This window comes from Chamaea fasciata, unplaced genomic scaffold (assembly GCF_029207755.1).
Source record: "Chamaea fasciata isolate MVZ Bird 193981 ecotype frontalis unplaced genomic scaffold, bChaFas1.0.hap1 SCAF_11, whole genome shotgun sequence".
Lineage (NCBI taxonomy): Eukaryota > Metazoa > Chordata > Aves > Passeriformes > Sylviidae > Chamaea > Chamaea fasciata.
The window spans coordinates 12078635-12097497 of record NW_027094096.1 but is presented as its reverse complement, the minus strand read 5'-3'; the positions used below and the strand labels follow the sequence as shown (position 1 = coordinate 12097497).

General features: G+C 40.1%; 1 protein-coding gene across 2 annotated transcripts; it reads right to left on the bottom strand.

Annotated features, from left to right (window-relative positions):
* Positions 1-144: 144 nt before the first annotated feature.
* On the bottom strand, positions 145-18118 carry TRPC1 (transient receptor potential cation channel subfamily C member 1). 2 transcript variants are annotated; one of them, XM_066193266.1, is made up of 14 exons: positions 17860-18118; positions 16480-16634; positions 15197-15298; positions 14159-14361; positions 12867-12998; positions 12277-12472; positions 10976-11312; positions 9823-9962; positions 8092-8235; positions 5358-5533; positions 5021-5222; positions 4324-4518; positions 3259-3500; positions 145-316 (listed from the first exon to the last, which is right to left on the bottom strand). In XM_066193266.1, exons 1-13 carry the CDS (start codon positions 17993-17995, stop codon positions 3273-3275), a joined length of 2346 nt encoding a protein of 781 aa, XP_066049363.1. In that variant the 5' UTR covers positions 17996-18118; the 3' UTR covers positions 145-316; positions 3259-3272. The 2 variants fall into 2 exon arrangements, with proteins under 2 accessions (XP_066049363.1, XP_066049362.1); XM_066193265.1 differs by lacking the exon at positions 145-316 and having other exon boundaries at positions 1573-3500.
* Positions 18119-18863: the final 745 nt, after the last annotated feature.

The window sequence follows — 18863 nt, the reverse complement described above, 5'->3', positions numbered from 1 at the left end:
GGAATTTTAATTTTCCAGCATTGATTCCTATGCAGACTAAGGAATTTCATGCACAGTGCTCACTGCATTTCCTGGCAGCAGCCTGGGGAAAAGCAATGTGGAAATCATGCTCGGAGCTGTCTTGAACTACAACAATCTATTTTTATTTATGATGACATGCCCATCTGTCATGCAGCTTTTTTCAGTGAGGCAAGAAAGGTCTGGCAGCTTACTCATTGTCTGCCAAATGGAAGGTAGGGAGAGCTCTTGCCTGCTCTTCTCAACACTCCTTTTACACCAGTTCCTTTTCCAAATCAATGCACTGGTAGCAGTAGGCCTGAAACAGGGAACAGAGGAACACAGAGCAGTGCCAGTTTTCTCAAGTAAGAGTTGGTTACAAAACACAGGTAATGACTGTTACAAGTTTTTAAACCCAGTTTGTAGTTACTGTAAATTTCAAACATTTGAAATCCAATCTGCAGCCAAACAGAATCAAAATTATCTAATCACGACTTCTGAAATAATTTCTACAGAAATAACAAGACCATATTCAGCAAGAGTGTAAAGTAAGCTGACTTTCAGTAATCAGTGATTTTGACGTTCCTGCTCCAAATGAAGGACTGAAAATTTTCATCTCCATTTTTCATTTATGAAGGCAAAGTTAGCTCTAGGACAAAACTGACATTAATATGAAAGGGAAGAAAAAACCTTTTCCAGTTATCCCAAAACCTCTTAGTCCTTTCATGACTTGCAGAAAAGTTTGTACAAAGAAACTCTGAATCCTTTAGCCAATTAAACTCCAGCTTCTCCAGATTTTTTTTTTAATATGTAAAATTTTGTTTCTGTGCCTGTCTAGAACTATTCTGTGAGTGTGCATAAGGCAGACATTGGAACAGCCAGTAATAATTTTCCAAATGAGAAAGCAGTAGCATGTTTAACACACGTGAACTAGAAAAATCTAAATGATGAGAGAAAATTGAGTACAGAGCACTTGGTACTGATTAGTAACCACGCAGATCAGAAGAGCACAGCAGCTTTCAAATAAAACAGAGATGTATAGTGTCATATAACTGAGCTATGGCAGAGAACAAACTTCTTTCTGTCTCATTCTGCAGGTTTGTGTTTCAGTGACAAGTAAAAACTCTGGAACTCCCAATCCATCAATCCAAAACCCTCGAGAGCCTTGAAGTGCCACGGTTCTCCCTAAGGCCATCCACACCACAGTAGAGCACAGTGCCACAAGGCACTGACCAAGCTCTGATGGACTCTGCTCAGTGTATGAAAAGCACTCAGAAACAGCTCCATTAGTACTGTCAACACTCCCAGGTTCCCAGAACCAACCATCCCAGTGCCAAACAGCTGATGGTGCATCTAGGACCCAAGCCAGCTGGTCTGGAACCAGCATCACTTCATGGCACTGCATGAAGCCATTTCAATGAACCGAACAGGATGGGTCCAGAAGGAAAAAGGCAGTAACACATTAACACCAGCTACCTTCCTTAAATCTATTACCTCAACATGACAAAGAAAATACTTTCAGTGTGGTAGCTGATACATAATGTGCTTTCAATATGACAAGTATTAATACAACCATATTTTTCAAAGAGCTTTTATTTGCTTCCTTTCTTGAATATACATAACATACACAGCACAGTTTTTATGTTGGTGCATTATTCAAACATGAGATCTCAGTCCAAATACAAAACTCAGTGATCCTCTTTGCTTTGAACCAGGAGGTTAACTTCCTATTCCCATGAAAAGCCAACACACAGTAGAATCCCTCTATACTCTATCACTTCTGGAAGCAGAGTATTAAAACCTAGTTCAGAAATACATAATTTCATAGTACGGAAAATATATTACCTTTACAAGAAAGAGTTTTATAAGAATTCCTTCAAAAAAGTTAACATTCATGTAAGCCTCCACTCTGCCAATTTCCCAAAATCAACTGTAGTCAAAGAGCACAATGGCTACCGGCGCCTTCTGGACACACAACCATTTCAGCAGAGCACCATCAGAACAGTAAAACTGTCAATCAATCCTTTAGCTGTCAGAAATATACTTACTTTGTAATTAAAAATACAGGAATCTCACATTTCTCAGTTACAGTTTGTCAGCTTGAATTATATATAAGCATATAAAGCCATATAGGACCCTCTAGCACAGAAAATCCACAAAGCCCTTACTGTCCATTGTAAGCAAAGTCAGATAAACTATTTTCACAAAACACAGTATACCTGACATAAAAAAAGTCTACCTTGGCAACAATTCTGGTTAAAAAAAACATGAAAAAGAAAACCAAATGTAAAAGTAGGATATGTAAAACCTGTGTGAAGCAGACCCTTCTAAAGTACATCTCTCCAATGACAAGACTAAATAACCTCACAGAAAGAAGAATAGAATGGTTCACAGGAATTGTTCAGCACTGCAAACAATAGCACTCAAGTGCTCCACCTCATTTTAATGAAATCACAGGTTTTAATAATTCAAATAATTTATCTAAATTTTAAAAACCCAAGATACTAAACATTAAATGTTCACAGATGAATTTTTAAATTCTGTTCCCAATCCTAACACGTGTATTAAAATGCACTATTGAGGCACTGCTGAAAAATCCAAGCAGGGTTAAACTGTCTTACACATAGCCATAAGCATTCAAAAATTATTGGTCTATTTTGTGTTCAAAATGTCAATGTTCCCACAAAAGTGAAAAGTCTTGATGATTTGATTTACTGTATTCTATAAATGTTAGTTTACAGTCAGTGTTAAGGTACAAAACTAGAACTGCCTCTTTCAGGGCCATACAGTCTTCACATGCACTGTAACCTACAGTCACACATAATTTCCAACTGTGCTGGAAATTTTCTATTATTCTTTATCTGACTTCTCTATTAAAAATAAACTGCTGCATTTTCATTTTAAAATAAAGGCTATCTTCCCCCACAAACTGAAAAACAAGTATCAAAAAAGAACAAACAGTAAAAATAGAAGAAAGAAACACGTTGTGCTAGTTAAGAAGCTCCAACACCTGACAGCCACAGACAGTCTGAGGAACATTTAAAAAACTCCTATATACAAATTTTATATACACACCAAGATTAAGAGGTGAAGAAAATCAGTGTATCTGTTTCTGCATTCATTTTGACCACTTGGGCACCAAGCTGAAATTCATGCAAACGCATTTTCAAACGTATTTTTGTGCAATAGTCTTCTTGTCTATATGATCTGACAACAGAATTAGGTCAACACTTTCACCTATGGCTATCTAAAAGTACACACCTTTTATGTAACAGTTAGTTTCTTGGATAAAACATAGCATATTTGGAAGTTCGAAAGCCAAGCAGGTCTCTCATTTCGTTCCGGAATTTTGACAAGTCCTGCCGCAGCTCGTTGAGGTTCTCCACAGTGGCCTGATCTGTACTTTGCATCTTCTGCCTCATGGAAGTCAAGTAGCGGTGGACTAAGCAACACATCACCTTTTGGTAATTCTCATCTCTCTTCTGCTTCAGATTTCTCCATTCCTTTAAACAAACAGAACATATTTACTATGGAAGTGATTTTTGAGCCCTAAAACCTATATACAATTCTACAGAGAAGAAACGTGAACAAAACAAGAAAGCTATTTTTTAAATACATCCTGAGGTACACAAATATACAATGCATATAAACTGTCTACAAAATCCAAATTAGATTATAATCCGCTGTACTGGCAAAACTGAAAGTTTTTATCTACCTGGCTTGGTAATTGTTCTGTGAGCAATCAAGAGTTCCATAACCCTGAATGTCTCTCAGTGCAAATTCCACGAAGTGCTTAAATTTGTTTATTCAATGCTATTTTCATCAGCAAGAAGGTGCAAAATTGCAGGGTACAAAAAATATTTATAAAATAAACAAACAAAAAATTCCTTCCCTACTAATGAGAGGCTTCAGTGATTTTTTTTGGTTATTCTGACACTTCTGTAATATGTTTAAAACCAATTACCTTCTCTAAAGAATATTCTTACCTTACCATTTTTGAGATTAGCACATACTTCCTTGAGGTTTCTATGTGTTTTCATTCAATCAAAGCTTTTTTTTTTTTTCAGACTATTTTGGGGGAATTGGGGGTTGAAGGGAAGTGGGTTGGAATTCCCAAACCAGAAAGTGAATAAAACCTTACTCAAGTAGAAATAAGTAACACTTATTTATCTTGGATGCAACACACATTATTCTGTAGTTCCTATTTATCTTAGTAGCATTCACCTTCTGACAGGCAGCTTCAGGCTGCAATCTGCATTTTCATTTTAGCAAGCAGCACCTTTCCAGCTGCTCCAAGAGCTCAGAGCTTGCCCAATCATTCCTCACCTTGAGGCTATTCTGACGTTTCACTTTGCCACTTGATGTATGAGAGCAGATCCATTTACTGAGACTGTTGAAAAGGTAACAAATAGTCTTGGGAGAGGGTATGATGTTAAAAGGTGGAGGGAGTGTGCATTTATCATCAAAGTAGCTAAGCCAAAGCTTGGCACGAGCAAACTTCCACTCCTTATCTTCATGATTCTAAAACATCAGACACATTAACAGAGAAAAGAAGCAGGAATATGAATAGGTTATTTTGTAAGTTTCATTTTCTCATACCTTAAAAACTGACCATTATTTAACTTTAATTATATAACATTGTAATAGATTATAGAGTTTTGCTTGAATATTCCAATATTAAATGCTTAAAACAAGTACATCTTTCTTCAATTCCCTATACACTCTGGTATAAAATTCAGACGGTATTACCCCAGATCAAAATGTCAAAGCACCACACATATCAAAACCAGCTACTGTATCAAGAAAGTAATCAATGCCCAGTGGGCCAAAGCCCTGCACATATTCAACATGGAAATTACAATTTTTTTAATCAAAGTAAATAAAAACTTCTTATTTGAAAAAAAAATATGAGCTCACAGAGCTCATCTATGAGGTCTTCAGATCATGAGTTTCCACATCATAGGAAGAAATTTGTGTAAATCCAAAGCTACAGGTAATTGGTAATTAATCAGACACCACTTACTGCTATCAGCTGAAAACTTTTGTGAAGCATTGCCACAAGGAGTTTAGTTAATACTATCACAACCACCACGTTGTAGGTCCCAACAATAACAGCACCCACAAAAGACTGTAACTCTTCACCGTAGCTAAAACGTGTCACAAAGATCGCAACATGTGCCAGGGAGAAGATGTACCAGAAGAGAGCAAAGCACGTACCAATAAACCTACAGAAACAAGGAAAAACATCTGCTCAGGTAAACCTAACACCAATTCAAGGTGAGTGAAAAAATCCAGTTCTGTTTAACTACTAGGGATTAAAGGTTAAAACAATACAGTTCTTTTATAGATCTCAAACTCACGAATGGAATGTGTCATTGCTCTGTTGTTCACAGAAAATGCCCGCACAGTCCTTTTCTTCATTTACAGTAAATCCTTTATCATAAAGTTGGGTCAATCCAATTGTGAATGAGAACAAAACAAGAAGAAACATGCCCAGAAATTTTCCAAAATCTTGTAGCATCTGCCCCATTGAAATCTGTGAAATAGATTTATTCATAATTTTAGTAAAACATGTAATTATTTTTATTTGTGTTGTTTCTTTCAGCCTTTGATCAACAAAACATCTATTTACATATTGAATATTTACATTAATTTTTGATAAGCTAAACAGACTTTAAGGTCAGGAGATAACCTTGCACTTTTCCAAATAAAAATTCTAGATATTAAAAAGAATATATCAGTAATTTTAACATCGCCTGGAAAAATTAATATCCTCCAAATAACCATAAGCAATAGTATGTACACCTTGTTATTTATTTGCAATACCAATAGTAATAAGGAATTCACAGGTCAACAGACAAAAGCAGTAAATTAAATGCATTCGAACATAAATGCCATCACAGAAAGTTAAGAAAACACTTAGAAGAACATTGAATTAATCAAAACATTTGGAATAATTTATCACTAATTAAAAAAAGTTGTATACAAAAGCCCATCTGCAGAATACAAAATTAGTTCACTGTACATTTTATGTATGATTTAAAATAAACACTTGTGTAGGCACACAGAAATGGAAGGATAAAGCATACAAGGTATGACAGTAAATTCGGATCATTAGTTTCCATTTCAAAATATCCTATACAGAATTTGGCAACATTAGAAATACAGCACCTTTAAAAAAAAACAATCATATGCTTGTGATTTTTTCCAACACAGGAAAGACCTCGATTTGCTTTTGACATAAGCACAAATTTTTACATAGACAGAGCATAAACTGTTCATATAATTGAATTAGTCTTCCTACAAACTTCTTCAGAACAGTGTACCATTATAAAGAATGGAAATACATGTAATGTGGGATTGGGCGGATCTGATCTATATAAATCAGTGTGTGGAAAGCCTGGTCCTGTCTGAACCAAAATCTGTACCAAATCCCTATCCAGAACTGTAGCACAATTGCCAGGTTTGCAAGTACAGCTTTACTGGGAGATGAATTCCTACTCCCTCCTTTGCTGCTGGAAACTCACCAAGTTCCTCCTGCAGCACAGCACATTTGGAGTCTGTACAGTTTGTAATGGCCATGGAGATTCTGCAGCTGTGGGCAAAGCTCTGCACCAATTCCATGCATGTTTGCTCAGAGGCTGACTGTACTCCCCATCAAACTGTTTCATCACATCCAACCCTTTAATAAAAAAACCCAACCCAAATCCCAGCAACAAAACATTTCCCCTTTAACACATGGCTCCAGCCAAGAGAGAGAAAAACTAGATGAAACAGGAATGCACAAAAAGTGCAAACTGTCCAAAACTACTTTGGAAGATAGTGTAATAACCTATCCCAAATGCCAGTTGCTTTCTTCATAGTTCATGCTTTCCCTCTCTAAGTATTTACAATTTCTAAGCACTTGAAATCTTATTATCTCATCTAGGGAAGTACTACTCTGCCTTCTGTTAATAATAAAATCCATCACACACAGCCAATTTACAAATCTGGATTCTAAGAGGTTTTATTAGCCAATAAGTAACTGAAAGCTTAAAAATAACTCTAAGAGCCAAGAGAACACGGTAGCTGCCTTCCCCTGCCCCCACTGCTGGGTTTCCATGCCATATTTGATTACCACCATCTGAACTTTGTGACCTACTTTCAGAAAATACTGTAAGAGTTGTTGCACCAGCCCTGCTGGCAAGGAGTAATAACGTAAGCTCCTGTGTGCCTCTCAATGGGGTGACTGTTGACTGTTTTTATTTACTTGGAAAATTTTGTAACACAGCCTCCTAATAAAAAACTTGTGAAAGATCTAGTACATAAATAAATATGGACATTAAACAGTGAATCTCTTTAAAATGTGCAGAGACTTCAGTGTTCAATCAATTTGTACAACCCTAATGCTTAATGCAACATCAAGACTTCAGTATTTTTTTCAAAGTGTGCAAGTACATTTTCATTTAAAATGTATAAATTAGATAGTTAGATAATTAAAATGTGAGAGGTTTTACTGTCATCATTACTGGAAGGCTTCAACAAATACCAAGCAAGAAGAAACCCGTTCTCCCTTCTTACAATTGCCAATAAATATAAATCTCTCAATAGTCTTGAGAGATTTATATTTTTCAAACAAAGGCAATTTGCACAACTCAAGGTGCAGCTTCAAGGAGATCACAGACATAAACAATAAGGCTTTTGATTACTCTTCCTTGCTACACAATTATTCATCTATCTCTTTAGAGATAAGAAGCTAAGGCAGTTATTTGCACAAATTTTACAGGAAGAACATGATCCTTATACTTTCCAAACTGTGAAAGCTTAGGCATTATGTTAACCTTAAAACAGATTAAAACAAAAAGACAGTATAGGTATAGCTGTCATGGAAAAGTACATTAACTGAACTACACAAGGTCTTTCACTCTTTGTATTACCTTTTCCCATCTGAATCAGTATGTTTTACACAAGAGATTACTTTTTTAAAAAAATTCAAACTTCAATGCAGTATACTTCTTTCAACTTTTCACTTTCTTTAACATTTTTTCCTATTTTCAATAAGACTCTTGATAGCAAATTAGGTTTAATATTTTTTCAAAAAGTAATGCTATTCACCTGGAGTGGTCCCAAAATGGAGCTGGTTGTGTACATGAAGAAGAGACGCAGGTAACTAAGAACATTGGCAAAGGCAAAAAGACCTTCTGCCACTAGGGTAGGATGAAATGCATCCCAGTCCTTCCTTTCAGCATAATCATGAAACTGCAACATAAAAAAGGACAAGTTGAGATCACTAACATTATAAATACAGAAATGTACCCATACGCCTCTCCCTATTTCAACTTCCAAACCAGGCAAGAGCATAGAAGAAATTAATATGTATCACTCATAGGTGTCATGCCTCTTTCAGACAAAGGCATTTTAAAAGCCACTCCAAAGGGAGCCAGAAATCAGACAATTTAAATTCAACATCTAACTCTGCCACTCACTTGTTCAAACCATTTATTCTCCTGTTCTCTTTTACTTCTACTCTGTTTTGCAAAGTCTATTGAAACAGGGACTTGGGCACTTAATAAATATGTGCATTGCTTTGTATAATAGGCCTCAGTCAAAAATAGCATGGAAAAGAAAACCCTTGTACACATGCAATTGCAACGTGGTGACAGCTGATCTTAACCAGTTTTGGAAAGACTATGACTTGGGGTTCCTTCAACAGATTTTATGAATGGCTACAGAGAATGGGAGTCACAAGCAAACTGTTCCTTGAGGTATTATCCACTAAGTACTACTATTCAACTTATTCAGGGAACATCCACAGATTCCTAACTTTTGGTTTGGCTGAAAATATTCAGCATTTATATTACCAGCCCAATGTAGCACTCTCCCTCTACTTTTTTTCCAAGAAATGGAGCCTTCCTTTCCAAATGATTACCAGCCTCTGAATCGATGCTAGGACAGGGAAATGAGCCAAACACCAAGTTGGGAAGAACTGAAGCAGTTTATTTCCCTCCCAACTGCCAGACAGCTGTCAACTTGGAGTTTTCAAGGCACAATAATGGTGCTACTGCATTGGCTTGGATTTTGCTGTAATATTCACATTCAATTGGTCTGGCAGTTTGCCATCTGCTGTGTGGTTAACAACACATGCAACAGAATGGCAATGATCATTTTCAAAACTCGTATTTTCCATCAAATCCAGATGGCTTTTTATAGAGACAAGACAAGGCTCCTCAATGGTCTCAGAGCTTTTATCCTTACTACGAAAGAAAACCCCAACCAAAAAAACCCTACCAAGCAAAAACCAATCAAAAATCCACCACTTACGAGTATATGTAATCAAACGCTAAATAAAACTTTCTGTAACAAAAATGCACTAGGCAAACCAAACACAGACAATACTATTAGCTTTCTGCATGGTACCGAATCAGGCAAGCTCAAATGCCCAGTGTGATGAGATGCATTTCCCTAAACAAAAATCAAGCCATTTGGAAGAGCAGCCTGTTCTTACAAGGAAGACAGTAGCTCTCTTTGGGGGTTCCAAGGGCTTGGACATGTCATGATGTGTTTTGTGACTCCCATTTGCCTGATCAAGTGTGCTTTGAAGACCAAGGTGCAACAAGACCTGAGGTCTTGACAGCTGTATGGCCCACACCACACAGAGCATGTAAACCCAAAACCTACACTGCACCACATCATAGGCTATTACTAATGCTGTACATTTAACCACAACACCCTACTTCTAACACACCACACCTAACACATCTTCAGGTATTTTGCAGCAACGTACTAAAATCATACTTGCTCAGTCAGCCCCAGAGGAGCTTTGGGTCTGTGAAGATTGGTGCTCACCTTGTTATGGGCAACCACTTTAAGAGCAAAAGTTGCCAAATACAGGGAATTCATGACAAAACTAAGCTGATTGCGGGATTCTTCTAAAAAATCTTCTAAACCATCATACCAGAGCCTCTTAACATCTGACCACACCATTCCTGCAGGAAAAATAACAATCTCATTTTAATGATTATGTTGCTGAGATGTAATTTTTAAATCCTGCTTGAAATCTATATTAGAATATTACATGCAGAAAAGATATATTTCTATAGTCTTTAATGAAAATTATCAAGACCACCTAATGACACACTTTGTCTACAGCAGACTTGATGGAACAAAAGAATTTACAAAATTATATTTAATTTCAAAGCAAAGGAGGAACCTGACTTGTACTCAAAATTTGAAGTTTTCAAGCTTCTTTTAAGACCTGCCTGTGTTTGTGTAGGAGATACTACGTATTTCCAAAATCTGCAAGAACTGCTCAACAGTTTTAATACAGCTCAGTTGTGAAAGGAATCACCATTACACAAAAATTCCCTCAACCTAAAATATCAAATAAATCGCTCTCAGAATTACTTAGAAAAAAACTGTGTTGTTTTTTACTACATCACTGCTTTTTACCAGTCCAATGCAACAAATGATACATATCTAATTACCTTATATTAAGAAAGGTAAATTTTAATATAAAAACAATCGCATGCCAGACAACGAAAACCAAGGTAAAAGTTATGAACTTTCAACCAAAGTTCTTGAGAACTCAGCAAATGTTATACCTGTGCTCCCTCTGCTGCATCAACCAGAAGTGACATGCAGCCTTTCTGGTACAGTTAGGTTAAATGGTGACAATGACATACAGAAATAGAAAAACAGAACATGGGAAAACAATACTTGTTTTTGTGTTTTGAAACAAGCATGAGGTAAATGCACACCTCTAATTTCTTAGACTAAGATGGAGCATGCATACATAAACATACACAACATAGACTTTTATCTTTAAACCATGTACCAACTGTGCAGCAAGTCCAAATTTTGTTAGTAACTACTTTTCCAAACAAGCATTACAGAACTGGTCATGAGACGAAGTTATTACTTATTGCTGATGTACCACTAAACTGGCAATATTTTATATATATTCAGCAATTGTCATCCAACCCACTCAAATCATACCTACCAACAAGCCATATTATCAGAAGATAGTCTATTCTCTCAAGGGCTGGTCCCATTGTATTCTTCTTATTCTCATTGTAGACAAGGGAGTACAAATTAAGTAATAACAGAAATGTGAAATATGAAGCTCCATGAATAATAAACTTCATAAAGGGAGTGTGAATTATTCGACCTACTCGAGATTTAGGGGCTAACAAATAACACAGGGACAGAAGTGGCCAGAAAATGCCAACCATGAGAACAGTGAGGATCTTCTTGCAAGTGTGCTTGCGCCGATAGCCGGCCATCTGCCCGAACCACACCGTGTTGAGAAACTGCTGGCAGTTGGACTGGGCAACAAACTGGGGGGGGAGGAGGGGGAGAAAAAAACAAGGAATCACTCTAAGTTTCTTAAAACACATTACCAAGTTGCATAAATAAAATTAATTTTCTAACTATATGTATACCACACAAAAAAGTTGTTATTTTCCAAGCCCTGTAGTAAAAGCAAGCCATGCTCAATCCCAGTGGAACACCGAAATACTTCAGTGAGCTTGATGAGTGCAGGCCAGAAATGTGTACTGCTGGTTGAGGGGCATTCCAGAACTACAGCTTAGACTTTTAAATGCTATGTATTTCAACAGCTTCAAAAAAGTTCAAGCCTAGACATGTAGAACAGACAGAATTATATAATTCCTTCTGTAAATGCTAACTAAAAATGGATTTTGCATGAAAAGGAAACTTCCACTCTGTCCTTGGTCCTTGTACTAGAATACTACAAGTATCCATTTGCCTTCCAGCACAGAAAATGAGAGCTATAATTTATGAAGGGACAAAAATACAATAACCTACTGCAGGGAAGAAGTTGCATACTGATGGCATAAAAAGTGCTGCTATTCTGGAACAGAGGGGCTATTCAGTTATACCAGCACAGGTCCAACCTAATTACTGAACAGCACAGGCAAGGCCTGAGACAAAGCTGAACAGTTAATGAGCAGTGAGAAGATGATAAATCATGTTTGGCACCTAAGGATTCATGCCTCTCTAGGCAAGGATTTAATGAGAACTGAATAAATAATTACCACTACCAGAGCTGTTCATAACAAAGCAGTAGCCTTTACTTCAATACAGAAACTACTACATTTACCTCCACAGTAAGCATCTTGCAGCATCCCTGTTTCACGTACTGATACTTGTGTATTACCATCTCTCCTGTAAATCCTGCAAATTTAATTCCACTTCTGTGTCCAGAGGCAGAACAACAAAGTAATTAATTACTAGCAAAATATGATATGAAACGTCTATCAAGTTACTGCAAAGACAAACCTCTTTCTGATTATACTTGATTGCAAGTTTTAAGCGGCTTAGGTTCATCCTCTCTTCCAACAATCCTCGCTTGTCCACGTGTTCATCACTGGAGGTGTGATTCAGAATCACTTCCAGTTCCCGGGAATTCCGTGCCTGTGCAAGTAAATCTTTAGCAAAGGTTTTGCACTGTTGGGCGAGCTCCTCATAATCATTTCTGAAACACACAGAAGCAGTATGTACTATTACACTGCTCCTGTATTTTCATTAAATCATGAGATATTGCTATGATTAACACATGTGTGATTTCCAAGTAAGTCAGCATTTCGCATAATTTCTGTTTATTTTTGCAGAGTAGAGCTGAAATTTGAACTATTGGTGCAACTACACACATTGAAATGTCTATACCTAAACTTAGTTAAAGTAATTAAACTGTCAAAATGACTACTAATGAGGCATAAATTACATTATATAACTTACTATGGTCTAATTATAAATTTAAAAACTCTAGTTAAAAAAAATTAAGAATAAACTTTTTCTAATGCATATATATTTCTACACTTGTAATTTCATAAAAAGTATTCAAATGGATTTGTGTTTTTATTTCCTACCTGAACTCAACCTCAACAAGGCTTAATTCTTTCAAGTCTGCACTAAGTTCAAAAGCTCTTAGGATTGGATCCTCCTCTGTCAACATTATTAAGGCAGGACTGGCCAAACACCGATAAATGTCCAGACGAAATCTGTGACAAAAGAACAGAAAGCACAATGAAGGCGTTTTATTTCCTTAGCAGCTTCAAACCAGAACCTGTTCCAAAGGTTTGCCTAAAATGGCCAGCTGAAAGACAAAACAATTTGGTTTGTTAAAATCAGACACTACAAGCATTAACTGCAGTTATGTCCTGGAAGATACATGACATATCCAGAATCTCAAAGTATCCAAAATAGGGCAAACTGGTTCTCTCTTCTTTTCTCACTACTTCCACTGTTACCAGTACATCAGCAGAAGTTCTAGATTAAATTAAGAGCTGCTATCTCAAATATTTCTATTGTTTGTCTGCTCAGGATACCCTGACATCTTTTCTCATACTGAAGTTAATGATATAGGGAATAGAATGGATACCAGAATGTGGCCTGTGGTAGCTCAGCACCAAAAACTCAAATCCTCTCACTTCTCTTATTTTTTAGTATTTTGGATACAGACTGAAGTAACTTTGCAATAATTATTGTGTATTGAAATTGCAGTACACTTATGATCTTTGAACTCTGTGATTTTTTATCCAAATTCTCTCATAATTAATTTTATTCAACCCTCAAATATGTTCTCAAGTTAACCACACAAAATATTTACCAGATTGCTACATCCCTCTCCTCACTTGAATCTTTATTGAAAAGCTTTCTACTTTCAAAAATACTGAAGAAAAAAGAAACAAAAAAGAAAAATTGTCTTTAGTTTGCATTCATCAATCCATGCCACATAAACACTTTTAAAAACATGATTCAAAATTATCCACTTCCTCACTCTGGCTCACAAATCCCCAAGTATTAAAAGTAACTTGAGAAAAATTTTTATTTGCATAGTCCCTACGGCCCCAAGCCAAAGGTAGCTGGAATGTTTGAGACACACCTGGTAGAAAGGAAAGGCACATAGTGACTATGCACAGTGACTAGAAGTATGAAACCAAAATGGAAAAAAGCCACTGCCTCCCAATAACCTTTTCAGGCACAACCCATCCCCAAGAACTACCATCTCTCACAGTAAGAGCTACAATATATTAAAGGAATCTGCTCATAAAAGTTCACCTTAAAAAGAAAAAGGAAACATACTGAATCTGACCCAATTCTCTGCAATTCCAGAGAATTCAGAATCTTTTTATTATGGCTCATGACTGCTAAGTCTTACCTGGAATGTCGCAGGCTATCTTTTTTGTTCTTGGCAGTGCACAGTGTGCACTCACAGCCCACAGCATGAGGTTTGGGTAATGATATGTCTTGCTTCAACAGCATGGTGAGAATTTCATAGTTGTTACGATGAGCAGCTAAAATTACTGGTGCCACATCCATGGTTGTTGAGTACTCTGGGTTCTGAATGCGCTCCATTAATTTCTGGAATAAAATGTAGGAAGTATCTAAATTTATTACCTAGAGTTATACTACATGTAAGGGGGTTTTTGACTGTTCAACCAAGAATTTCTCCTTCAAAATACTTCCCAATATTTCATAACATGATCAGAAAGAACAGTATGTAACAACATTCAAACAGATGTCGGATAAATACTAAAAAAGAATAAAAGACCCAGATACTTTCCTGGTTAATTTACATAGAAATACTGCCTATTTTTCCAATACACACAGGATATTAGAAATTGTTATTTTGCTCCAGTTTGGGAAAAAAATATTGCAATCAGCACTGAAGTGCAGAAGAAATATCCTGAATGTGTTATACTCTGTTACGCAACACCTTATTCCTTCCCAGCCTCCACCTCCTTTTTGTGCTTTCAAAAGTTCTTTGGTACTTAAGCATTGACAAGGTAAGCTTCAACTGCTTAATTTCAAGGAGATGCTCTGATGTTTATAGATTTGCTCTGAAAATCTATGAAGCTTCAGTACATGAATAAACACATTATAAGCCAAGGCTGCTAACTACCTTGCAAACAGACTACTAGAAAAGATTTATAATCACTAGTTTTTTTCTCTTCTGAACTTGGCATGTGTTTGGCAGGTATAAAGCCACAGGATTCCATAGGTGATAATGCAAAATAATATATTTCAGCTTTCAGGACTAAACAGGTTACAAAAATAATCTCTGATGTCTAGATTTTATCATCTTAAGAGATGCAGAATTTAAGAACATTGTTTTAAATACTACAGATACCCCAAGAAAGCAAGAGTCTTCACAGCCCTAACCAAAAATCAAGGACAACACTTAACAACACTTAACCACAATGGTTGGTCTGGAGGATCGTTTTGGTCGGTGATTAAGTAGAATGTCAACAGCTCCCACCACTTCTGAGTCAATAGCCACCAAAAGTGCATCCGAGGACTAAGTAAAGAAAACAAATCATATGTGAAAGCAGCAGTAACTTAAACAGCACAAAGAGACAAACTTAAGCCGAACTGCATTTTTTCATGTATTTTTTAAAATTTAATTTTTAAGTACTAAAATGATGTTCTGTATTATCACCAGGCGTATGATCAGGATACAAATTCAAGTTGCCATTGCAGGAGTTCATACAGCATCAGTGACAATTTGTATCACTGCACCAACAGCAGAGGAATCAATTGAATAAATTGCTTTCCAGCAAAGATGATGCAGAAAACTTACAAAAAACAAGTTTAAAGACCCAATTTGCCAGGTTATTAGATAAAAGGCAACTGTTAGTGTAACACAGCTCAGGCATATGGGATACTTCAGCCCTGCATTTGTAATTCTGGGGTATAGCTAGGAAAATAAGCTTTTTCCTTCTTGGCTGGTAACCAACCACTTCTGCACCTTCTATTATGCTGAGACAAGCAGCATTTCATTTTCCCTACAGATGATATTATTCTTCTTGATTAATTTGCAAAAATTTGCATTTTCACTTAAAAAATTAAAAGACACAGCTTTTATTACTGCCACTAATTCAGGCAGTGAGAAGTTTGTGGTTTTATCCGTGCCCAATATCAAACAATGTAACAAAAGATGCTACTTTTCCCTGTCTTACATATTTAATCCATCATAGCTTCACCTCTCCCACCAGTAGCAGAGCTGCTGCAGACATTTAAGGAAGCCTTGTTGGTAGGAAACTGCCCTGCCATAAAGCACAGATCAAATTTAACAGAAGAACACTGCAGAAATGCATGTTCACCTTCAATGAAAATCAACTAATATAATGAATTTCTCTGTGCTAGCATTTAAAAAGTTAATATAAGGCGCTCACACCATGTATGCTTTGTCTTGAGGATAATGTATGCATTATATCAGCAGCAGTAGTAACATTTAAAATAAAACTCAAACTTGTTAATATCATAGAAAATATTACTTATACATTTGCCATGCCAATAAAATCCCACTAGAAAAGTCAACCTGTGAGAAAAAAACCACCTTCACAACTGCTTTTTCCAATTTACTAGAAAAAGAATTGAACTGCCTAAAAGGCAGACTGCATTTATGTCCAAATTCTGACAGATTAACAAAGAAGACATATGACTACATTGAACATTTTAATAACATTTGTTGGATACCTGGCAGCCATAATCCAAAAGCAGCTGTAGTATGTCCAAGTTTTCATTTTCAATGGTTATGGTAACAGCATTTCGTCCAAGCACATCCACACAATTTATGTTCATTTCACCTGAGCTGTTTTCCTCCAAGAGTTTCTTAACCATGTAATAGTCACCTGCAGGAGTAAGGTAGGGATATCACTTCATGTTATAAAGTAATAAAAGCATGTGATCCTTTTAAGTACCAGCTACCATCACACAAGACACTGTTCCATAGCTGGCAACAGTAACTGAGCATCAGTTACAGCAACAGTATCAGACAAGTAAGAAGTCAAAGTAAATACGCATTCTCTCATCAGGGAAAAAACTAAAGATATTTCAGGAGATCTGTCTTCAGGAAAGCACCAGACATGTACTTTAATCCACCCCTTTAGTTCCAGTCCTAAAAATAAACACAGACAAAAGAATGGGTGCTTTTCAAAACTGTCTCTCGGGTAACAAATTACTCTGCAACACAGAAGGCCATGACCAAGACAGATCTCAGTGTAGAGTACTTACATGCAGAAGTATATGTAGAATACAGTAAAATACATACCAAGAGTACTGAACCAGCTGTTACACAGACAGCTAGGTTACTTTTTTTTTTCTTTTTTCTTTTTTTTTTTTTTTTTTTTGGTTATGCAGCCTTTTAGCTCTCTGAACCTCTGTTTATAGTTAAAGTGAAAAAGCCATGGCTTCCTCTGATGTTCAGGACAGACTGTACCGGCTGTGCAGATGCAAGGCATCCCACCACCGAGAGTCCCAGAGCAAAACTGCTAAGCAGGCTGGCGACTGCCAGTACAGAAATACCCCCGTGGCTGTGAGCTGAGCTGAGCTCGGGGCCGGCACGCAGCTCTGCGAGCGAACACCGCAGCTCCTGCAGCCGTGCTTATGGCACAAGCACGCACAGCCGTGCAACACACCATTAAAAACATACTTTGGAGTCCAACGTTTCAGACCTTTTAAGAACAGTTTGATTTAAGGCCACGTTTCGACTCACAGGTAACTAAACATAGGCTTAAAGCAAGCAGCGTATTTTAGAAAGACAGATCTCTTCCCATCCGCCACCAATGGTGCAAATCGCAGGATATCGGTCTCATTTATCCTGGGGATGTCTAGAAAAGCCCCAATTTTACTGCAGGTCTCTACTCAGAGACTCTTTAAACAGCGAGGACCTCCCAGATCCCTCCGACACAAACCGAACGCCCTGAGGACCGCGGGAGGAGCCGGCCGCGGCCGCCGCGGGGCCCCATCACGGCGGGACCCGCACGCCGGGCGAGGGGAGGGCGGAGCAGGGCTGACACCCGGCCCCGGCCCGTCTGGACCGAGCGGCCGGGCTGCACCGTGCCGCGGGGCCGGTACCTTTGTCGCAGGCCAGCAGGAAAAGCTTCTCGTCCAGCGTGGTCTCCTCCTTCACCTGCCGCACATCCTTCAGCGCCAGCAGCTTGTTGGGCGAGGCCGAGGCGGACGGGTCCGCGCTCTGGTACAGGGCGGCCATGGCTCCGCCAGGCCCATGCGGACCGGGCGGGGCGGTGTGGCGGCCCCCCCGCTGCCCCTCGGCACCGCCGGCGAGCGGGGCGGCGGCCCCGGCCGGGTCACCCCTGGCGGGCGGGCGGGCAGGGCCGGGCGGGGCAGGGCCGGGCCGGGCCGGGCGGCCGCTCCCCGCCGCAGTGCGCAGGCTCCGGGCCCGCCGCCGGGGCAGCGCAGGCGGGCGGGTCGGCGGGCGGAGCGCGGGGGCCGGCCCCGGCCCGCCCCACGGCCGGCCCCGGCCCGCCCCACGGCCGGCCCCCGCCCGCCCCACGGCCGGCCCCCGCCCGCCCCACGGCCGGCCCCCGCCCGCCCCACGGCCGGCCCCGGCCCGCCCCACGGCCGGCCCCCGCCCGCCCACGGCCGGCCCCCGCCCGCCCCACGGCCGGCCCCGGCCCGCCCCACGGCCGGCCCCCGCCCGCCCCACGGCCGGCCCCCGCCCGCCCCACGGCCGGCCCCGGCCCGCCCCACGGCCGGCCCCCGCCCGCCCCACGGCCGGCCCCCGCCCGCCCCACGGCCGGCCCACCCCACGGCCGGCCCCCGCCCGCCCCACGGCCGGCCCCCGCCCGCCCCACGGCCGGCCCCCGCCCGCCCACGGCCGGCCCCCGCCCGCCCCACGGCCGGCCCCGGCCCGCCCCACGGCCGGCCCCCGCCCGCCCCACGGCCGGCCCCGGCCCGCCCCACGGCCGGCCCCCGCCCGCCCCACGGCCGGCCCCCGCCCCACGGCCGGCCCCGGCCCGCCCCACGGCCGGCCCCGGCCCGCCCCACGGCCGGCCCCCGCCCGCCCCACGGCCGGCCCCCGCCCGCCCCACGGCCGGCCCCCGCCCGCCCCACGGCCG

Coding starts and splice junctions, on each gene's coding strand:
- TRPC1 (XM_066193266.1), bottom strand. CDS start 17,995: ATGGCCGCCCTGTACCAGAGCGCGGACCCGTCCGCCTCGGCCTCGCCC. Junction 11,313..12,276: donor TCAAGTATAATCAGAAAGAG/GTTTGTCTTTGC, acceptor CTCCCCCCCCAG/TTTGTTGCCCAGTCCAACTG. Junction 3,501..4,323: donor AACGTCAGAATAGCCTCAAG/GTGAGGAATGAT, acceptor GTTTGTTTAAAG/GAATGGAGAAATCTGAAGCA.